The sequence below is a fragment of the Seriola aureovittata genome, chromosome 1 (assembly GCF_021018895.1).
Source record: "Seriola aureovittata isolate HTS-2021-v1 ecotype China chromosome 1, ASM2101889v1, whole genome shotgun sequence".
Taxonomy (NCBI): Eukaryota; Metazoa; Chordata; class Actinopteri; order Carangiformes; family Carangidae; genus Seriola; species Seriola aureovittata.
Genome location: NC_079364.1, coordinates 33,877,575 through 33,900,999, shown reverse-complemented (window position 1 = coordinate 33,900,999; position 23,425 = coordinate 33,877,575). Strand labels below are relative to the sequence as shown.

The 23,425-nt window shown below is 39.2% G+C and overlaps 2 protein-coding genes across 4 annotated transcripts in view; both read right to left on the bottom strand.

The window, feature by feature from the left end:
- Positions 1–5,295, bottom strand: part of LOC130167864 (histone-binding protein RBBP7) — a 30,689-nt gene extending 25,394 nt beyond the window's left edge. The window contains exons 1-2 of one of the 3 annotated variants that reach the window (XR_008827337.1): positions 4,790–5,295; positions 4,158–4,302 (exon numbers count right to left, since the gene is read on the bottom strand). Coding sequence is in view for 2 of the 3 variants with exons in the window: in XM_056374386.1 (XP_056230361.1) it covers positions 4,158–4,302; positions 4,790–4,805 (161 nt within the window). In the remaining variant the exon portion in view is untranslated. The remainder of the gene's footprint in view (positions 1–4,157; positions 4,303–4,789) is intronic. The other 2 variants (XM_056374386.1, XM_056374378.1) reach the window with 2 other exon arrangements.
- Positions 5,296–6,258: 963 nt separating this feature from the next.
- hdgfl3 (HDGF like 3) lies at positions 6,259–20,560 on the bottom strand. The gene is made up of 6 exons (XM_056374401.1): positions 20,248–20,560; positions 19,411–19,487; positions 16,620–16,758; positions 16,195–16,359; positions 13,149–13,283; positions 6,259–11,314 (listed from the first exon to the last, which is right to left on the bottom strand). The coding sequence occupies exons 1-6, from the start codon at positions 20,329–20,331 to the stop codon at positions 11,288–11,290; spliced, it is 627 nt and encodes a 208-aa protein (XP_056230376.1). The 5' UTR covers positions 20,332–20,560; the 3' UTR covers positions 6,259–11,287.
- Between the last annotated feature and the right edge of the window lie 2,865 nt (positions 20,561–23,425).

Below are 23,425 nucleotides of genomic sequence, written 5' to 3'. Positions count from 1 at the left end.
CTGTACTAGATCATAAAAATGATGCATGCATATGGACACATGGTAACAAGTAGGGTTGTCACAATACCAAATTTCTGTTTCGATACCGATACCAATATGTATTTTGATACTTTGATACTTTTTGTAAAAAATATTTTATTATATTATGTATTGCCTTAATGGGTTATTTAAATATTTAAAGAATGTAATTTAATTTTTTTAAATATATTTTTTAATGTATTTATTAACCATGGACATGTTTTAGCTCTCTGTATGCAGGCTACTGTAGGTTTACTACTGGGCTGGGAGGGGCTTTGTACTTCTTTCATTGACATTACAGTGCAGTGAACAGGTGAACAACATTATCACCTGTCGTTCTTGACTGAAGTCTCTTAACAAGTCCGCATGGTTGTCCTTTAAATGTTTCGACAGGTTTGAAGTGTTGCCTGCTTTTGCGAGACACATTTTGTAGCACCGCTTGCACTGCGGTGCTTCTGGGTTCAGTGGCTCGCCTTTATCGTTCGGTTTGAACCCGAAATATTTCCACACCGTACTTCGGGCCCCCATTTTGACCACAAGTAAGGGCTTTTCTGCAGCTGCCATCTCTATCTACTGTATTTTCTTAAACCCGCTCCGTCTGTCTAAGACGCGACTTGTCGTTTCTCTCTCCTCAGTCTAAACATGCGAGTGCGCGTGGGAGGCGGCTTACATCCGCTCGGGCAACTACGTCACACTCGCTGGCCTCGCTGTGCTTAAAGAGACAGGCTCCAATTTACCAATTCATGCATTCAATAAAATGAAATAAAAGTACCGTTTGTTTTTAAATGCTGGTATAGTACCGTTTTCAAAACTCTACTATCGCGGTACTATACTGGTACCGGTATACCGTGCAACCCTAGTAACAAGCAATGCGGTTATCTTTTCCCAAGCTGCAGTTTGTAAACACTGTTGCCCATTGACAATTAACAAACGTAATAAATAGTAACAGGGGGAAACAAGTTAGCCCCGCCCCCAAATTTGAAAACTGGTCGGTACCACTTTACAATAAGACTACCTTTGTAAAGGATTTATGAATGGTTTATAACTATTTTATTTATTAGCTTGTTAACACTAAATTTTTTGGGGCATTTTTGCCTTTTTATTGTGATAGAACAGTGAGACAGAGACAGGAAAGTCAGGGAGAGAGAGAGGGGATGACATGCAGCCACGGGTCGGACTCGAACCCATGGCCTCTGCGGCTAGGACCAAGCCTGTGCAAGTATCTTAATCAGTGTTTTGCTATCACACTTTAAAATAAGTAGCTCAAAGTTCAGTTCTTACAGATGAAAATGAACTGGTTCATGTTCATAGTTCATTTATCAAAATTCTGAACGAAGTTCACAGTTCAAAAAATGAACTAGTCCATGTTCATTTGTTCAAATTTTTTTTTTTTAATATAAATACACCGCGTTCCAAATTATTATGCAAATTGGATTAAAGTGTCAAACATTTAATTTTTTGTTTTTCAATTAAGCTCATGGATGGTATCGTGTCTCAGGGCTCTTTGGATCATTGAAATCAATCTCAGACACCTGTGATAATTAGTTTGCAAGGTGAGCCCAATCAAAGGAAAACCACTTAAGAAGGACGTTCCACATTATTAAGCAGGCCACAGGTTTCAAGCAATATGGGAAAGAAAAAGGATCTCTCTGATGCTGAAAAACGTCCAATAGTGCAATACCTTGGACAAGGTATGAAAACATTAGATATATCACGAAAACTTAAGAGTGATCATCGTACTGTAAAGAGATTTGTGGCTGATTCAGAGCATAGACGGGTTCGTGCAGATAAAGGCATAATGAGAAAGGTTTCTGCCAGACAAATTCATCGGATTAGGAGAGAAGCTGCTAAAATGCAATTACAAAGCAGCAAACAGGTAATTGAAGCCACTGGTGCCTCTGGAGTCCCGCGAACCTCAAGGTGTAGGATCCTCGAGAGATTTGCAGTTGTGCATAAACCTGCTATTCGGGCACCCCTAAACAATGCTCACAAGCAGAAACGGTTGCAGTGGCTCAGAAATACATGAAGACTAATTTTCAAACAGTCTTGTTTACTGATGAGTGCCGTGCAATCCTGGATGGTCCAGATGGATGGAGTAGTGGATGGTTGTTGGGACATGGTGATGGCCACCATGTCCCAACAAGGCTGCGACGTCAGCAAGGAGGTGGCGGAGTCATGTTTTAGGCGGGAATCATAGGGAGAGAGCTGGTAGGCCCCTTTAGTGTCCCTGAAGGCTTCCCCTGACCTCAACCCTATTGAGAACCTTTGGAGCATCCTCAAGCAAAAGATCTATGAGGGTGGGAGGCAGTTCACATCAAAACAGCAGCTCTGGGAGGCTATTCTGACATCCTGCAAAGAAATTCAAGCAGAAACTCTCCAAAAACTCACAAGTTCAATGGATGCAAGAATTGTGAAGGTGATATCAAAGAAGGGGTCCTATGTTAACATGTAACTTGGCCTGTTAAGATGATTTTGATTTAAATAGCTTTTGATTTCACTAATATGACCTCCTAATGCTGCAAATTCAACAAATTACCATTTTTGGTTCTTTACAACCTATAAAATGTTTTGAAACTCTCTTGTGCGTAATAATTTGCAGTGCAATAAAAGTAAAATAATAATAATAAAATAACAGTGCATTTTGACTTTTTTATTTTTGAAAAAAATACTGTTATCATTGGGAGGTTTGTTCAATAAAATTTTAATTATACTCTAATGGTTGATGACTTGAAAATTATACTGACTGTTATTTGCATCGACTATTTAGGAAAATCTTAGTCTTTTTCAATAGAACATCCTTCTACCCATCCATCACCAGCCTAAAATCATTGCCACATCCAAATAAATATAGGACTGAAGAATCACAGACATGAGTAACATTTAAAATCCGAGTCTTAAACAAACTGGCTTCAGCAGTAGTAGATGCGTCTGTACCGTCTGTTCCGCTAGCACCAGCCAAGCTGGGCCGTGTCTATGGAGACGTTATGTGGCGTGCTGTAAAACTGACATAAAACGTGAGCTAAAACTGTGTAAAACGTGAGCAATGTTCACTCTCGCTGGATTGAACGCCGCTCACGTTCACATTCATCATTTGTAAACCGATTCGTTCTGTTCAGAGTTCACAAAAAAAATCTGAACACGTTCAATGAACGCCATTCATTGAATGCGTTCATGCACAACACTGATCTTAATGGTTAAGATAATTGTGGCAGATCAAATGATCATATAAAATGACCAGATACTCTAAGGCTGTGGCAGTGTTGTTTACCTTCCTCATTCTAATCACAGCTGTTGATCAGATTGTTCTGCACAGTGGAGATTAACATGGAAATGCTTTTTGCTGCTTGGTCTCGTTTAGTAATTTAGCATTACAGGTAAAACACAGTTGATAACCTTCCTTTACTTGCTGAACTGCTCACACATTCTTTGTCCCACTGTTCACATCTGTGATTCTCCATCCATCTTCATGTTTCCTCTTCTCATTTTTACAACCATTTATTACCAGTTACAAAAATGTATAACTGGTGAAAAAAGTCTTATTGTAAAGTGTGAAACACACCATCATTTTTTAATAAGTTACTATATGGCTCCTTTTACCAGTCATAAATAACGGTAAGTCAATAGTAAGATTAATGAGTAGCAAGTACTCTACTACTGATCTTGCAAAATAGTGAGCCTGCATTAAAGTATGAAAACTATAACTTGTTAATAATTGTTTGATGATTTATAAAGTGTTAACCAAATTAATAACCTAATAACAAAACAATTTATAAATCCATTATAAGGGTAGTCCTATTGGTACTAAGTGGTACCATGTGTTCTTATGTATTCTTGTATGTATGTATTCTTCATGTAATATTTGGTAATACTTGTCATTGTGATTTGTTAAGTTATCAGAACCACAGCTCTATCTAATCGTGGAAACTTGTGTAGATATAAGCATCCATAATTGATGTATGTTAGATGATGATGCTTAACAACTCAACTTTGTCACATGTTGCAGAAAAACTTCAGGTCACCTAGATGCCAGGGAGTTGGGGTCCGGTGGACACTGGAGCACCTTGACAGATATCTGTCAACATTCGTGCTTAGATTTAAACTATGTGGTATAAGCAGTAAAATGGAGACAAAACAAATACCTGCGGACATCTGGAAGCCACTGGACAGTCAGGCTGGGCCACTCTAGTGCATGAGTCATCACTAGGTCATACAGGAAAGGTGTGTTTTTCTTCCAGATCTTGTACTCTTCATTGATGACCCGCTCCTCCACTGCATCGTCATACACTTTAGCAGAACAACAGTTTAAGTTACAGGCAGCTATTGTGTATTCTTCCTCATTTACAAATACCAGAAAGTAATTTTCAGTTACAGTTACGTAGTAAGTATAACCAGTCTGGAAGTGCTGGTTAAACTGACTTTCTCAAGGATCCGAAACAGACAGGACAGCCCTTACATGTGTTTTGCTCGCTACCATTACTGTGTTTTGGTGAAGGGGGTTGTGGTATCTTAACAGTTCAGTTTGGTGGATTTGATTCACGGATAAATACTGAACTTAAAGAATGGATGTTAGACATGAATTCCTCTAAAAACTAAAAACCAATAACAACTCACAGGCTGAGAAACGCCACCGAGCCTCCTGACAAGACTTTACTAAGCTAGCATGTCATGCTAACACCCATGCCTGGGTTAAACGTCCGTGATACGCACACAAAGCGGCACACGAGGAAAACGGACCAATGCTTTATGCGTTTAGTAGTTCTGGTACACCTACCCTCTTTATCAGCCATCTTCAAACTCTGCTCTGTGCCACGATGGTCGAAAGTAAAGAACCAAGTAGACGCTGGTTTCGTTAATTCTGCAGCTGCCCAGCTAGCAGTGCTTTAGTTGTATCCCTGCTAAACTAGGCTTCTTTTCAGCGCCGAATTACTCGGTACGGACTGCGCACGCGTCAGTGCGCGAATACCAACGCGTGCCATCACTGCGCACGAATAGCGCAAACTGCGCAAACGAGGAGATTTTACTCAGATTGGAGCAACAACAAAGCATCCAGTGAGCAGCAGCTCTGTGTTGATGAAAGAGGTCAGCAGGGAATGGACAGAAAGACAACAGTCACTCAGATAACCACTCTTTACAACTGTGCTGAGCAGAGACGCTTCAGAGTGAACAACACGTCCTACCTACAACAGCAGAAGACAACATCAGGTTTCACTTCCTGTCACAAAGAATAGAAACCTGTGGATGCAGTGGACACAGACTCACCAACACTGGACAGCTGGTCTGATGGATCTGGATTTGTGCTGCGGGAGCAGATGGTAGGGTCAGAGTCTGAATCCATGGAGCCAACCTGCCTTGTGTCAACAGTCCAGGCTGGTGGTGTGATGGTGTGGAGAATGTTTTCTTCTTAATACCAATAAATAATGGTCTGAATGCCACAGTCTATCTGAGTATTGTTGCTGTATATGTTCATCCCTTCATGGCCACAGTTCACCATCTTCTAATGGCTACTCTCAACAGGATAATACTCCATGTCACAAATTGGTTTCATCAACATGACAGTACCCTACAAAATTACCCCCAGCCCCCCAGTCTCCAGACCTGAATCCAATGGAACGCCTTTGTGATGTGGTAGAAGAGGAGATTGGCAGAATGAATGTGCAGCTGACAAAATCTGCAGAAATAATGTGATGCAGTCACGTCAGAATGGAGCAGAGTCTCAACATCTGGTTGATCCATGACCTGAATAACTGAGGAACTAACCTGTGTTATATGGTGTTCATAGTAAAATGCTCGGTGAGTGTATATCACACTGTATAAAACTGTGCTCTAGTGACTAATATCCAGGGTATAGTATCACTAATGTGCAGAATGTGATGCAGATAGTATGCAGAGTCTGACATATTTTGTCCATCTTTATATACAATGTATGGTCAATAGTAATGTTTATGGTCAGGGAAAATACTGGTTGCATTGTATGCGGTGAGAAGTTAAGAGAGTCAGCTAGCATGGGATAGCTAATGCTGGCATGTGAACTGGTAGCAATTAGCATGGTAATGTATGGTGTTATGGTATTAGCTCAAGTGCGTTCAAAAGTACAGCTGATATATGGTCCTTCCTGTGGCACCACCCTCAGGAAAAACTTTATATTTTTGTCCCACTGGTGTCCACTAAGTCTGGTAAAGTGTGTCCATTTTACACCCAGGCAACACTTTAGTTTTGTGGTGTGTGACGAGAATTTCAGCCTTTCTATGCATTCCAATTATTTTATTTTGTAAAAGTCTCCTCCATAAACAGCAAAAACAGTTTACTGTAAATTACAAACCTTGAAAATCCAAAACATGTTCCAAATATGAGAATAACAAAGGTTTCAAGGGAATAAAAAAAACATGAGTTTACATAGAGAAGTTGTCTTATTCATCAATCATCAAAAAATAAATAATTCTTTATCTCAAGACAAAAATAGTGGAAGCAAAGTAAAGGCAACTGGCACAAAGTTAAAAGACAAAGCAGCGTGGTGTCATCAGTCTAAGTAAACAGTAAGAGAGACAATGACAGGTTTGGCAATTTAAACTGCATTATCACACTGCATGTTGTTCACAATGATTCAGATGAGAAACCACCTTCACAGCTCAGTGTCCATAAAGTTAATGTGGTTCTGCTTTAGACATAGAGACAAAGCAAAAGAAAAAAGTGGATTGTGTATTTCTTCTACCTCCAAACCCAAACATACCAACAAGTATCTGATTTTAAACTAGGAACCAATTAACACTTTGATAAAAGAATGATCTGGAGAACAACAGCAGAGCATGCCACTATAAAAAGCTTTGAAATATACAGTGATCTATTTCACAGATACACAGAACAGATGTATCACTTCTCCATATAAAGATGAGCTGTTACCTAGAGCAGTCCAAGTAGAATAGTGGTCCTATATTCTACAACAAAAGTAAAATATACAGATATAGTTAACATTGAGTTACAATGTGTAACCCAGTTGTGCACAACACTTCATACATTTATCTATGTTTTTCCATTCGTCTTTTTCTGGTTACATAAAAGAGTAACATAGCGTGATGGATAATTTGACAGTTACCGAATATTCCATAATCAGCCCCTTCTATAATTATCCTTGTAAAAAAGCTATTTAAAGCTATAGTGACCAGTACACTGCAATACCCAACATATATCATAGACAATAGGAGAGTATGTGGAGGTCTTATCAAATGCGTTTGTACAGAGTGACAGGTGAGCATGAGTGAGACGGCACAGATGGGTTTACACAGGACAGTATAAATACTGACTGATGGCTATCTACACTGTGATTGTGGGAAGAACACGAGCCACCTCAACCCCGTTTCACCTGACCTGAATGTGACATGCAGTGTCAAGTTGGTATTATACCATATCACATACAGAGTAGAGATGCACCAATGTACCATTTTTTTGTGACAGAGATTCCACAAACCCCTGTAAAACTGACTTTCTGAGTAGGGCTGAATGATTTGGGAAAATAATCTAATTGTGATTTTTTTTACCAATATTGCGATTGCGATTTAATATGCAATTATTTTTTAGAGTTCCTTATCTTCTGTATTATTCAACAAATACAAGCAATAAATCATTATATATTATGACTAACACAATATTAGACAGATTAAACATAAACTGTTCTTTCTTGTAGGCCAGGCCTATATGTCATGATGAAATAAATATAAATTAATGACATATTTTTATTTAACTACTTCAATCACAGTAGTATATTGACCGATTTGTTTACAGTCTTGTAAGTATGTAAAATTGTCCGTCGTTATGCAGACATGGTTCTCTTCATGGAGATCCCAGCTGGTCAAAGTCTTCATTAATGAAATGCACTGTAAGACTCTGATACGGCTCTGCTGTACGGCTTGACCAGATGTCAGTTGTAGTAGTGAAAAACTCGCTGTTTTCAGCTCCGCTGTGACTCTCATCTTGCATTTTTTTTACATCGCTCCGGTATGACAACCTGGCTAAAATATGTGTGGGAGGGCATGCTGTACCGCTTATCCAGTGTATTTATCAAAGCCATAAACCCAGAATTGGTCACCATGCTGCGAGTCATCATATCCTTCCCTATGAACTCTGTAATTTCCCCGTGCTGTTTTGAATTACGTTACGTATGGAGGTATGCTTTCAAACATTTTGGTCAGTGATCCTTGTCGGGTGGTATTTGGGTTACTTGACACATTGGTGGTCGGCATTTTAGCCATGTAAATATCATACATGACTTTGTTGTGCTGATACAGGTTAGTAGTGTTGCCCCGTGACGTAGCAACGGTAGCAAGGCAGGTTCTGCACAATACCTGACGCTGTGCTGCACCTTCTTTTTGCAGGTGCAATGGAGAGGCAAAAGGGAATGGTTTTACATGTGGTGGCCACAGACAGTTGCTCTCTCCTGATCCTTCCTTGCTGATTCTTCTCTAGACCGGTACCTGCTCCTTTGTGCAAGGAAGAACAGGAGAAGCACTGCCAGAGTCCTACAACATGACCTCCTCCAGGCTACGGGTGTGCATGTTTCTGACCAAACTGTCAGAAACAGACTCCATAAGGGTGGCATGAGCTCCCGATGTCCTCTCATGGGACCTGTGCTCACAGCCCAGTACCATGCAGCTCAATAGGCGTTCGCCAGAGAAAACCAGAATTGGCAGGTCCACCATTGGCGCCCTGTTCTCTTCACAGATGAGAGCAGGTTCACACTGAGCACACGTGACAGGTGTGAATACAGGAGTGCATACAGGCACGCAGGGGCCATACACACTACTGAGTCACATTATGAATCACCGTGATGAAATTCAGTTGGATCAGCCTGTGATTTAAAATTTTAACTTTGATTTTCGGTGTGATTGTGAATCCAGCCCTCAGTGGATTGATGATTTTGGTTTCCCATTGACCGTTGTTGCGTCATTTTGTTCTCAACAAATTATATATTGTACATCAGTAAAAATTTTCAACTTGAATAATTTGTTCATCAAGATCCGATGTATGATTTAAGTGTTCCCTTAATTTGTTTAAGCAGTGTATATTGTATTCAATTTAACTCAGTTAAAGCCCAGTTAAAGCTAAAAAGAGACATCAATTAGAACGATACTAAAGTGAAGAGATATGGCTCTTTACATCTGATCTCAAAACAGTGTTCTGTCCCAGAAAGGATCTGATGCCTGTTTGCATTCATCATGTAATTTACTGTCCTCTTGTAGTGGCAGCAGGGTATTATCTCTGGAAGCTAGCTTGACTAGTAGGGTGTTGTATCTATCGTTTCTGTTATTGTCATGGGCATGACGGTGTCCCATTAACAAAGGTTGGAATTTGTCAAGCACAGAAGGGAGCAGGAGTTTAAGCTGTTTTGACTCAGCTTCTACTGTTCTGAGAGCAGTTATGATATTGCAGCATTATACATATGCGGAGACATGTCTGGAAACTAAATTTAGTAGACCGTTGCTGTTTGATGTGTTGGTTCTATATTTGGAGAAGTACAGTAGTTATTTCCTGATCCACCATCTTGCTGTTGTTACCAGCGGCCACGGTTCAGGCCAATTGTTTTCTGTCCATTTTGTCTTCAGCTAAAATACATTGGCAAACGGCGACATGAACCTGGAGCGATTTGTATTCACAATGCACAGGTTAAGTGAACTGCAGCACAAACTTGAAGCGAATCACAATAATGACTATTCACTGAAAGGGACTAAGTGTGAAAACACCTTACGTCACTTTTCAAGGAGGCAATAAGTAGTCATTTTTGCTGTTCCTTAGCACATAAACATGTAGGGAGTAACATAGTTATGGATAAATACCAGTGACATTTTAGCTGAGAAAGTGATTAAAATTTAAAATACTTGGAACAGGTGTGTTATGAAGACTAAGAAAAATAAAGATAAAGCCAACCATTTGACATGTCGGCCTTACTACAGTAAGTAGCTAATCATTGTCTTAGCTATTTAAGTGTCTTCATGTTGTCATGTTAACTTAAAGCTGCAACATTCTGTTTTACATTATATTTTATATATTCCATTTCCTTTGTTAATATAGTAGTTTGGATTTCTTTAAATTAACTAATATAGTATTAGCCTAAAATAAAGAGGTTGTGTGACCGTCACTGGAAAAAATATCTTCTCTATTTATTTATCTATTCATTTACACAGGTTAACCTGCATCCGATTTTGCTAATATACGTTTCTATTCATCCTTTAAAACTTGTCAAACATTGTTTTGTGAAGATTAACTCTTGATGGGCCAGGGCTGAACTCGAATTGTTTATATAAATGCAAAATGACATTAAACAATCCCCATTACAGTTTCAGTGCAGCAGAGCTGTGGCTAGCTAGCAAATAGCTACCATCTGGGCTGCTTTGCTATAAACATAATTCATAGATGTTTCTCTGCAAGTTCAGTATCATTGTTGTTGCTGTTAACCAACAGAAAACACATTTCTGCATTTCTGCTACAGCCTCGTTCTCAAGATAAAACAAAACACATTTATGGTAGTAATTAGAATGTTGAAATCGCAAATGCTTGCAGATATGTATATTTTTTTCCTTCAAATGAAATTGAATTGAGTGTAACTTTTGAAAAAGATGGACTTATTACTTTTTTACCACTACTTTTGTAAAGCAAGAGATTTTGCTTCATATCAGCACTTAAAAAGGGGAAATGGAGCCACCCACACCACCCACTAATTGCTTAACAAATAAACATCACTTCACAGGATCTGAAAGGGGTATACTTACTATTTAAAGAATTTTCATTCCGACAGGGCTATTAGTATGACCCTAGTGGAAAAAGGCTACATGTAACAGTTAAAGTTAACACAGCTCCTAATGGTTTCAGTGAGCATGATGAAAGTTTTCAAGTACTTAATGCCCCTTTAAATATCCTATACTTAATGTCTATTTAACACAATAAACAAGGATTCAGAGTCACTCGATAAAATTGATTAAAAAACTTAATCTGTCTATTTTAGTGAGTTCATGATTGAAGAAGCTTTAAATGACACTGCCCGAGATATTAAAGTGAAGTACTGAAAAAACTGACATAATGCCCAGTTTTTACCCCGGTATCAACGGGATGACTGGGATCAGTATCAGTATGGGTGCATCTTTCATACAAACATATTCGGAGTCCAGCAGAGAAGAAGAGGCGATGGCGGCCAGTGGATGGTGCTGATGCGAAATCATGTTGTGGATTCACCTTTCCAACATCAGAGCTACAAAGAATGATTTCCCTTTCATGCTTTCTTCACTTAATGTTCCTCTATGAGCAGCTGGTTCTGGGGGGACACAATCATAAACAAGCACAGATATTATTAGCATTATAGGTAGAAGTATTAGTCATTTTTAGTCAAGTCAAATGTTGACCAAAGAGCTTTGCAAAGAAATTTTAAAATACTAATACAAAAAAATATTAATAATTAAAGAATAATAGTAAATGTGTAACTGTAAATGTGTTATATTCTATTTATTACAATGTGTATCTTCTGATGTTGAACAAGTTCAACCTGCAATAACTGATATTTTGGGGGCAGTGGAACCAACTCTGAAATATTATCTACAAAAGTTGTTATAGTGACCATGTTTGAGACCAAAGGCAGGGACTACGCAGTGATAGTATGATGTTCCTAATAAAGTGCTGATGGTCCATTTGCTTTTTTAGTTGCAGCCAAAATGGTGTAATTTTAGCCTCTTGTGGGCAGTGGTGGAAAAACACACTGACTACAAGAAAAACTAGAATTAGCTCCTCGTGGTTGTCTGCCTCCACCACTCAGAGTAGTTTCAGGTTACATATCTTTTCATCCAGAGTCATGTAAAATATTAACCATTTGTGTGACATTTTGTCATAACTGCTGTTTGAAGTCTTGAGTTATGGATAAAAAGTGCTTTGTAAGGTCACACAGACCTTGACCTAGACCACCAAAGTCCAATCAGTTCATCCTTGAGTCCCAGTGGACATTTGTGCCAAATGTGAAGGGATTCCTTTGAAGAGTTCTCGAAATATTGTGTTCACAAGGACAAAACCGCACTTTGTGAGGTCACCATGACCTTGACCTTTGACCTTTACCACCAAAGTGGTCGCTGAGTCCTAGAGAATTTGCCAAATTTGAAGAACTTCCATCAAGGTGTTACTAAGATGTGTCCAAGAGAATGGGACGGATGGACAGGCCAAAAACAATATGGCTCCCGATCTGACTGTCGCTAGCGCGGAGACAGAATGGCAGCGTGTCTTCTTCACAGAATTAATAACAAAAGGGTACTAAGACAAGAAAGAGTCATCAGTGACACACCCACTGGACGTCTGTTTGGACAGTCAGCTGATGGAGAGGGTTCCCTTTGGTATACAGGCTCTGTTTGAGCTAATGGAGGAACATCGGACAGAAATGTGGCGCTGTCTCTGACCTTTCCATTTCTTCCTGATCCCTTCAACTGTCCACAATCCTCCATCACATTCATAATTGATTGCACTGGTTATTGATTTCCATGCTGACTTTCCTTTTCTTTTTCCATATCCTCCAGCTTGTTTGAAGGCTGAAGTTAGAGTTTAATGTGTTGCTTAGCAACAATCACAGCTTTGCAGGTATTCACATGAACGTGCATTGTGGTGCAGCTACATGGTCAATCAAGTTTGGTGCACTCACTAAATTAATTTCATAAAGTTGGGCGTAGCTGAGACCGGCATAAGAGTGAAAACCTACTTTTTTACGCACAGCTGGTCCTGGGGCTAATGCTCCATAATACCGTCTAGGTATTATGTGGTTTTCAGTCTGTATTTGTTTAATCTAAAGCAATCACAGTAACAAACTAATAGCTACTTCTCTAAACAGGTTATTATTCCTTTAGCTTTACTGCAAATGAATCCTCACAAACTTGCTCAGAAGTTTTATAGAAGTTACAGAATATTAAAATATTTCAGGACCGAAAAACTAGAAAAACTGAAAACCTTGTCATGTAAAGTTTGAGTTTTGTTCCTACTTTATATGTCAAAGAACATAACCTCAATAAAAGTGAGGTTTGAGATTTGAAGCAAGGGATTATGAACCTTTAAACTGTCCCCTGTGTGGAGTGAGTACTAACCTATGATCAGGGTATGAAAGTGTTCATGAATCCTACCTTACTGTCGGTGGTATTTTGGATGATGTCGTTGTCGGGGTCTCCTCCCTCTGAGCCGCTCTTCTGGTCATCATCTTTCCTGTCTTTCTCCAGGTCGTCCTCTCCAGAAGAGATCCTTGACAGCTTGGAGGATTTCTGTCACAGATCAGGAGGCGGGAACAGTTACTGAGCGTCACAGTTTTCATTTCTAACAGACAAAAAATGTCAGTAGCAGCAAATCACACTTTACAGGGGATAAACAACAAGCCAGTTCGAAGACATTCACACTGTGAAGCAGTCACACTTGACTTCATTGCACACAGGGTCCATGGTCAAAGCTTTATAGCAAGCAGCACTTTTATTACATAAACTGGCGAATATATTACTGTCTAACTTTTCATTATTCTGGTGAAGTAATAACAAAATAATTAATGTTCTGCTGTGAGTATATCATTATGCAACATTACACTACACTACATAAATAGTTGTATAATTTGAAGGCACAATTCATGATGCAAATGTAAATAAAAAAGAGTAAAAAAAAACAGAGTCTCTTCTGTGGTTTCACAAAGCTATTTTAGACTGGTCTGTAGTGTTAGGCCAGTTTTAATTTTGCTAATAGATTAGTCGAATGTCAGTCAGACTGTTTCACAAAAATAAAGACCTACTCATTTTAAGCCAAAAAATTTGACATCTTATCCCCAGGCTAACTCAGTCCTCAGACCAATGTTACCATGGTAACAATCAGTGACACCTGATAGTGGATAGTGGATAGTAATGGAGAGAGCGAAGAGAAGACAAAGAGTTTTTAGATACCGGAGTGACATTTTTTCAAAATTAGATTTTTCTTTTATTATTTCACTTTTCGCTGAATTTTCGTAGTACAGTAAAACAGTAAAACGTATCAAATATCCTTGTAACAGTTGAATTCTTCCAAAAGACAAACATTTTCTAATTCTAATTCTCTAATTTACCCAGAATTCATTATAGCACAATCCAGCTTTAATAGTCAAGAAATAAACTGCTTTGTGAAACAGATGAATTCAGATCTATCTGAAGTTTGACTATTTGTTATATATAAGACATAGTCAATGTCTATCTTTGTGAAACCGGACCCTTACCCACAGCCTAACTAAGGTCTAAGACCAATGTTACCATCGTAACATGGTAATCAATGACACCTGCACTGACCAGTATCACCCAACAACAGGAAAACATAGCTTATAATTTGTGGTTTGCTATCATTGTTATGGAGAGAGCAATGAGACTGGAAAGAGTTTTTAGAGACCACAGCCATTTTTTTCCAAATCACATTTTCTTTTTATATTTTCACTCTTCGCTGAATTTCTCAAATAAAATGTCTTGCAACTGTTGAACTCCTCCAAAAGACAAACACTTTCTAAACCTAGTCAATGAACACTGAGTTAAGATTCTGTCTTAACTCAAAGCTCACACATGTGCATGTGTACGCACACAGGCACACACACCTACCTACACACACACACACACAAAAAAAAAAAAACACACACACACACACAGCTCCCCAGCAGCACCTCATTCCATCAGATACACCACATGTGCTGTGCGTAATGGAGCCCAGTTGCTAGGAAACAGTGGTTGCTAAGTGAGGAGTGGGATGCGTGTGACTTTTTCAACCTGCTTCCATTTACAGTAGCAGTGGTTTATGCAACTAATACAGTAACACACTCTGGTGGTGGTTAGCTCTGCAGCACTCCCTCCCCTCAAACATGAAGGCTTTCCTGGTCGCCCTATTTAAGAAAAAATCTTTAAGTGGAACTTAAACGTTTAGACTTAAACGTCTTTACAGCCAATTACAAGTTCAAAAACAGCTGAGTATCCCACCTATCGGTTTTATATGTCCCTCTGGAACTATGCATCAAATATATGCTGGATAAATAAAGTCAAAATAAACTACAGTGTGTGTGTGTTGATGGTAATGAAGGAACATGTTACCGAGTGTCAACAACAGCTGTGCTCTTTTATGTGAAAAAAGGTGGCATTATTCACAGCACTTTGTGGATTTGAATCAATACGGTACGCAATTTGTCCCGTATTTTTGTTCATGATATGTCCTCAGAGCACAGAGAAAACAAGTACTAGAATAATTTTATTTTCAATTACGGGACGATCCCGTAATATAAGGGATGGGTGGCAACCCTATTCACCTGTTTGAAGAGCCGAAAATCAGGTCGCCACCTTCTTCCGCAGGCAGAAAATCCAGCACGTTCGTATTCTTCTTCTCTGGAGATTTCGGATGGCTCTGCCTGATGCACGGATTACGATACAGTGCCACTACATTGCCATAGTGGCAAACAGCCGCAATTGCAGTTACAAACGTCAAATGCACAGAGTACCGAGAAAACAAGTACTACCGTTTTGTCAGGAGGCGGAGGTGGCGCAAAATTTGATGGAGGCGGCTGCCTCCCAATTCTCCATGCAGGAAAAACCCTGATTGTGTCCATGACAATGTGACAGACGGACAATAATATGCCTCTGGCTCTGACTGTCACCGACGCAGAGGAATAAAAATATAGACTATCGACAGCCTTATCCTTTGAAATTCAAATTCCAAGAAGGAATGCGGTCACCCCCCTTTGGACACTTAAACACGTGTAGTCTACAAAGACAGAAAACGACAGACAAGAGTTTTTGGAGGTGGTGGAGCAGAGTTTTATGCTCATTTAGAACAGGTACAACCACTTCTCCCTTTAGATAAGTTGTACAAACTTATTAAAAGGGAGTGACTCTGCCAACCTGTTTGTACATTATCATACCCATAGACATTTAGTCCAAAGCACTGTGTTTACAAAGCTTCCTCCAAAGCAAAAATACTGCACCTGTGTCTTGAACATCACGGTTGGATGATAAGAGATTTTTCCGTCAGTGCCACAAAGGAGACACAGCTCATGACCTCTACTGTCCATACCAAATCTCAAATACGTTCCAATCTTTGAATTCATCAAATCTATCCTCTAACCTGATGATATCATTCTCAGGCTCACCTCATCAGTGCTCCTGTTATACCTGACCAGCTGAACTACTGTACCTTGGTGGAGGTGGCTGTCTTTTTCCGTTTGGACCCCGTCTTGTCTCCCTTCAGCTTTTCCTTGTCATCTTCCTCCTCAACAGAGTCGCCCTCGTCACCCTCACTACTGCCGTCAGCAGTGTTCCCACCCTCCTCTGTTTCTGATGAACTCTGTTGCTGGATGGCCTGTGTGCAAAAAATGACCCCAAATGTGTTTTGCAGGACGAAAAGAAGAAATTAATCATTCCACAGTGACCAACACCTCAGATTTATACGTGTGAAACCAGTTAATCCATCTTTCTCACGCCAGCCCTCTGATTTGTGTCTTATAGTTTTGGCATCCGTCATCTCTGCTGTCACTCTGAACCACACACACACACACACACACACACACACACACACACACACACACACACACACACACACACACAGTAACACTGACTGACCTGATAGCCTGTGAACTTGACTCTGGGGTTGTTCTCAATCTCCCACAGACCCTCATTGAAGCCTTTCCTCTTGTTGGACTTGCCAAATTTGTCTTTGTACTCCTTGTAGGGCAGAAGATCCTTGGGGCCCAAGAATGCACTAAAGAATTAGAAAAGATGTTTACAACTACAGCTATTACTAAAACAATCTGAAATACCACAGGATGTTTCACTAAATAATTGGAAGTTTATACATAATACATAATATTTTCAAATCTAGAGATTTTAAATTTTTGCAGAAAAACAGTATTAAACTGTTATAACCTGAGTAAAACTCTAGACACACACACACACACGTACGGACAGAAATGTGTCTGTAGCACTGAGTATTAGAAACTGTCAAGTTCTAAAATAGGTTATTGAATGACTGATAATACCATTCTATCATAAATTTGCTGATCTAAATCAGGATTACTGCTGAGTATCGAGCTTTGATACTTTTATGGACCGACTGAATTGGTTTCAAACTATCGAGGAAGGAAAGATGTCTTGTCATTCGATACCAAATTTATCTAAGAAAACAGTAAATTAGAGAATCTCATCAATGTCAGTGAGCCAATTAGCATGAAGCATTGTTGTGAAGAGCAGATCTGGAAGAGGAGCTGCCTCAGGGGAGCAGGAAGGAGGACGGGCCTGGGCTGTGGTTGAAAAGTCAAAATAACCTCTTCTTTAAAGGTGCAATGTGTAAGATCTGGCCTAATCTGGCCAGAATTTTAGTTTAAAATGTTCAAAAAATGAAATCAATAGTATGTGAAGGAGCCACAGTGATGACGTCATGACCAAGACCACCATCTATTGTATTTCAGAGATATCTACTGAAATGAGCATGCTAACCAACTAGCCGCGTCCCGGACCGTGTTGTAATACCACTTAGACATGCTGTGTGTCAGTGTAGCGTCTAGTGATTTAGTAGTTTAGTAGTTTTTGACTGTTGCAGTATTTTACCTTTTAATGTTATTTCCTGGTAATATGTTTATTGGATATCTTGATATCTAGTAAACATTTAACATAGTTAATATTTTGATGTCATCATCCCTTCCTCATGCTGCTACAGTATCCCCTTGACTTCATATTTTTATTAGGTAAATAAAAACATACTGTTTGTATTACAATTACTCATAATTTGTTTCAGAGCTATCAACAATTTTAACTATCAACAATAAATGCACATATAAATGGTAAATTATATGGAACATGGGGAAAACAACAACATGATTAACTGGACAGGGATGAAGTGGTGAAATGCTGCTCCCTATGGAGGTGGATCAAGAAGCATGATCTTGCACATTATACCTTTAACTTCTTCTCCTCGACCTCGATGGAAAACATCATGAGGTCAAGGAAAGATGTGAAGGACAATTGATAAGGACTCAGAAAAAGAATCTGACTGCACTTACACAAATTTTTTTTTTTTTTTTACTAACTTTATTTATAACACTTGGACAATAAATCCTCCTTTCCCAACCACAAAAACGAACAGGATTGAAATGTTGAAATAAGATACTATGAAATAAAAATACAAATAAAGGTTGAGCCATTAAAATAATAATTCAGTAGAAATAATGAACTGAGCAAGAGATCAGAATAAATTATATTCAGACATAAGTACAAAGTACTGTCCTGGCATTTCTATTTGTTAAGTAGAGAAAATGTATTTTTAGTGCTTTACACAATAGGAGGGGATTTATTTATAAACTATAGTATTTAGTTATGATAATGTTACTATTAATTATAGATTCAACCTGCTTGTTCTTCATGATGACTCCTAAATGATTTAAAGAGAATGAATCTATATTTATGGATTTGGTCTTTAGTTGATCAGACAAGAAGTTCCATCAGTTCTGGATCGTGTCAGAAACATAAAACAGCTGCTCTGTTGTTTCTGCATTTACGTGGGTTTGCTGTGGTGAAACTACAACAGTTTTAACTTTAAATGTTTGCAGCAAGGAATTGTGGGACAGCATTTCTCCTCTTCTTTTGTAAAGGAAGGTGAGGGGTTTCTTACGCTAAAGGAGATAAGATAGGAAGCTCCTTTCCTTATTAAGAGAAGTGGACAAGCTCATATCATGGCTGCTGCTCAGATACGTCAGGTCCCTTTACTCAGTTATAACCTTCCTAAGAAAAAAAGACTTTTCAACCACAGGCCAGGATTCATCAGAGGTTATATAGATCAGGTGCAAGCCCCTTTGCTGACCAGCAGCAGAACCATGGACTCTCCCGGCAACAGTTGATAGAGTGTAAATGTGAGTACCTTTGTTCCTTAGACGTTGCAGTATTTGAGATGTTATGGTAAAGTTATGTTAGTAGTTGTTTTACATCATAACTCATGATAAGCTTAGATATTTTGTTAGTGTAATTAACTCATAATTCATATTTTCTGTTTGGATTTAAAAAAACAACGTCAATTGCCAGACCCTCGACTACCTGTAAATAGAAGCCTGTAGACCGTAATAAATCATAATGGGATGGGACTGAATTTCTCCTGGTGTCTCATTGTTCCAGACCACACACCCACAATATTCAAACATATTCCCTGGAAACCAGCAGACCTCCTTCAACACTGATGCCTTTAATGGTTTGTCACATTTTGTTAAATCACATGACCAAAGTCCAACACTTAGGTTATGTGAAGACAAATGAGCAAAATGAGGTTGAAAGTTCCAGAAAGTGGTTGTGGTTTTAAACATGTAGACAACTTAAGTATTTTAAGGTGTTGCTTTGGCATGGATACCATAAATGTTACTGTACTTACGTCTCATGGGTCCCAAAGAAGAAGATGGGGTATTTATTGGCAGGTGGTTTGACAGCTCCTTCAGGAAGCTCATCAATCTGAAGGACAGAGAGACAGACAAAAATGTTACTGTGTTAATATTTATTTTAATCACTCTGATATTCTTTCAGATTTCCAGTCATCTGTTAATGTCCACCACATTACCTGACTACTGTTGGCTTGTGTCCTGTCTCACATAAACAATAGAACGTGGTGAAGAGTAAAATGGTAGAGGGAGATGCTGTAGTAACTGAGAGGTTTCAAATGGAGCCTGACAGCCTACTGCACTGAGGACATACACAGTAACTCATGACATGAAGGCACATGTCTCAGGCCTCTCTCTGTCTCTCTGTATGTATATCTATATATTCTATATACACTGTATATAATACAGAGCATCAATTATTGCGAATGAGACGTACAGTGGTGCTCAAGCAGGTTACCCGAGGTCAACTATTGGCTCGTTTATTCCAATGTGTGACGGCTTAAAGAAAACATGAGATGAAAACAAGTAGAAAATATGAACATTGAAATTGTGTTATAACTCAATAGAAGCTAAATGGAGCAGGGGACGTGTTGAGAAAATCGAGCCCAGTAAATGTTTTTCCTTATTTTAAAATGTCTAAATCTTTACACAACCTGGCGGAAACCAAAGGCTTACAAAACACGGTTTCGTCGTCAGTGATAAAAACACTGAAACCAAACGTTGTGCAGTCAGCCACGGAGCATCCCTCCTGTTCACCCAACAAAGCAGCGGCTGTATTGTGTAAATCAACCCCGCCTCCCTGTGTTCCCAGCCCGGCCGCATCCCAGACTCACCCTCGCCGGCCAGTGCGGGTATCCCTTCATCTTAGCGAAAACCAAATCTCCTGCCTTGTATTCCCGCGGCCGTGGTCGAGCCATGTCTCTGAATGTGAACCGAGGTCTGAGATGACTTTATAATCCTGAGCAGTTCTCCCCGGGGCCCTCAACACAGGGCTATATTATCGACCATCAATGTTTTTATATCAAGACTGCAGTTTACACGGAAATAAATAATTAAAACACGCGGAAAACGGGGCCTGGAAGGGCTATCCTCTTACGCACAGATTTCGGTGTAAACGTGTTGGAGAATGGCCTGAGTTTGACGGCACCTGTAAGAAACGCAAAATCTGTCAGAGTGGGAAAAATCTTTTACTTCCGGTCTTCGAAATAAAAGCACCATGACGCACATAGGATTAATATACTCGAATTATCTTAATATGACTCTTTAACGTTTTATTATTTAACCTTAGAATTAAAAGATGGACAAGCATCTTCTGTTTTCAACTAAAATCAAACCTCATTATAGTTTAGAGTTAATAGCAAACGGTAAACATGACCAGAATATTACTGATGAAGTGATACAACACATTAATATCAATGATCATGCACACTTCTCTCTCCCCTTAAATCGGACACATACAGTCTGTGCAGTAACTTCAATTCAAATGTGTTTTATCCCACAGTTTAATGACCACTGGCAGCCACTGGGTGGAAGCATCTCCCAGTTTGTATCAAACTGAGGTATCCTCAACTTATAGCAAGGAGCATCTGCTTTGACTATTATTATTATTATTATTATTATTATTATCATCATTATTATTATTGGTGTTGTTGTTGTTGTTGTTGTTGTTGTTGTTGTTGTTGTTGTTGTTGTTGTTGTTGAAGATGAAGATGATGAATAAGATAAAATGTAACAACAATTTGTGCAAATTTAGCACAAAAATTAGAGGAAACCCAGATCGCAAAATGAAACTTCTGCCCCAGCATATGCCTGCATCCTGAGCCCAGGTGTGGCCCATATACTTCAACATGTGGGCAGATTCCAGCTATTATCTTATGGTATTGTCTGACAGAATTGGTCCAGTTGTGAGCATCTGAGAATTATGCTATATAAGGGCCAGATTTGGGCTGTGGTACAGGGCGTATACTGCTACCAGAGAAAAGTCAAAGTAAGATTTTTAGCATTTATTTATAAATATATTAAAAGACAATGTTTTCCACTTGAATAAGGGGGTGGGTGGGGGGGGGGGGGGGTGGCTGCTTTACCACAATAATACTAAATGATGAGATAAAATAGTTATTTACCCACAAGACTGTGCTGGTCCAAATGCATCAAGAAGCAAGAACATTCCGGTTCACCACGTAATCTTAATAAATACTCCTGTATAATCCAAATTTAGAGCAACATTTCAGGGTGGTTTAAGATCCTTTTTTGAGGGATAAGTTCAACTGTCTTAAAACAGAGTGGTGCCCCTGTGTACTTTACATCAAAACTTTTTTGCCTGCTGGAATCATTACTCCTGTTCATACTGACTGTGGATAGATGCCTCCCTGGGGATTTTTGCATTAACAAGACTGTAACTTTGGAATTGGATTTCAATTGATTTGATCAACTCAGACTGCAATAGCCTCATATTGGCTCTCTCTGTGTAGGTTACTCCACCTAACCTCCAGTGGTTAAAATAACTTTGAGTGATTAGCTATTACAGCACCACTATAGAATGAGCGTGATTTGTTTAGTTTGAATCCAAAAGGAGAACAAAGGAACAATCTGGCAAAGACTGCGTAGAGCTGAGGGACATATGCTGCAGGAGCTTGATAAGTGGATGAGTCACAGGTGTGCAGGTACATTCGAAGCAGGAGGGACCGGATTACCACACCCAGATGCACACACACACACACACATAGAGACAGCAGAAACACTATAAGTGAGGGATAAGTACAGCTAATATAATGATGGAGTAGGTGGTGATGAGGCAGTACTGGTGTGGTAATGTCATGGTGGTGGTGGAGTGGGGGCACCAAATCCTAATCTTGCTTCATGCGTATGTTTAAGTTCAGTGCTCAGACATTCAATTACAGGTGTTATTTTTACCTCATGATTCCATGTTAAAGACTTACTGAAGTTAGGCACTGTCTCAAAGGTACATGTAAAATGACCAAGAGAGCTTCTCAGAATAAAAATGTAGAACACATCATGCATGTCAGTGAAGCCTTCAGCCAATCAGGACAAAGCTGGAGAGACACTCCAGCCCTTGTCTCAAAAACCTGAGGGCACCTGGTTCCAGTAAGGTTTTAATGTCATGTTGTTTATGATGATGTTTATCTGAGCTCGTTAAAGTTGACTTCTAAGAGATGTGTGGTTCTTACAGGACAGTGAAGCTACAAACACATGATGGTCTTATAGAATGATCTTATAGAATATGATGCCTGGCTGTAGAGCTACAGCTACTCAACAGTAGATAAAGTAGTTCAAATGAGCTCCACCTTAAACATTTACAACAGGGAAATGGAAGATACATATATCTATATATATATATAATGCAGCAGTAAAACATTGCCTGTGTCACAACTGTGATTGTGAGTCAGTTTTGTGTGTGTGTGTGTGTGTGTGTGTGTGTGTGTGTGTGTGTGTGTGTGTGTGTCCTGGTATCTCTCCACACACCCGTCTGCAATGACCTTATCACTCATAGTTCAAGTACTCTGGATCTCCTCTGGCTCTAGTTACCTTAAAGATGAATTTTATACAGTGGATAATATAACAAGCTTTTACATTAGAACACATGGTTAAATATTAAATCAGTGTTTCCAGCCTTTTTTGCTCCTGACGTCTTCCAAACAGGAGAGTGTGGTCACAGTTCAGAGGTCTATGAGCTGTTAGCAGCTCCATCAAAAACACACACTGCAACATCAGAGGATGAATTCGCCTTTGTTAATAGAAAACATTTTAATTCAATCAACATGCAAATAATGTGATGCATGAATGTGACAGTAGCAGTATTGTGGTACAGTGGCCTGGATCAACTCACGATTCTTCAGGCTAAAGGCTGACAGGGTGAGTGATGGGTTGCTTTTTGGTAAACAAATCATTTATATTTAAATCAAATCCTCTGAAATATACCCCCAAATGTGACGCTGTCTTTAGATCGTAGGAATCGAAGGTTCGGATCGTCTCACCTTTTGTCTGCATTGC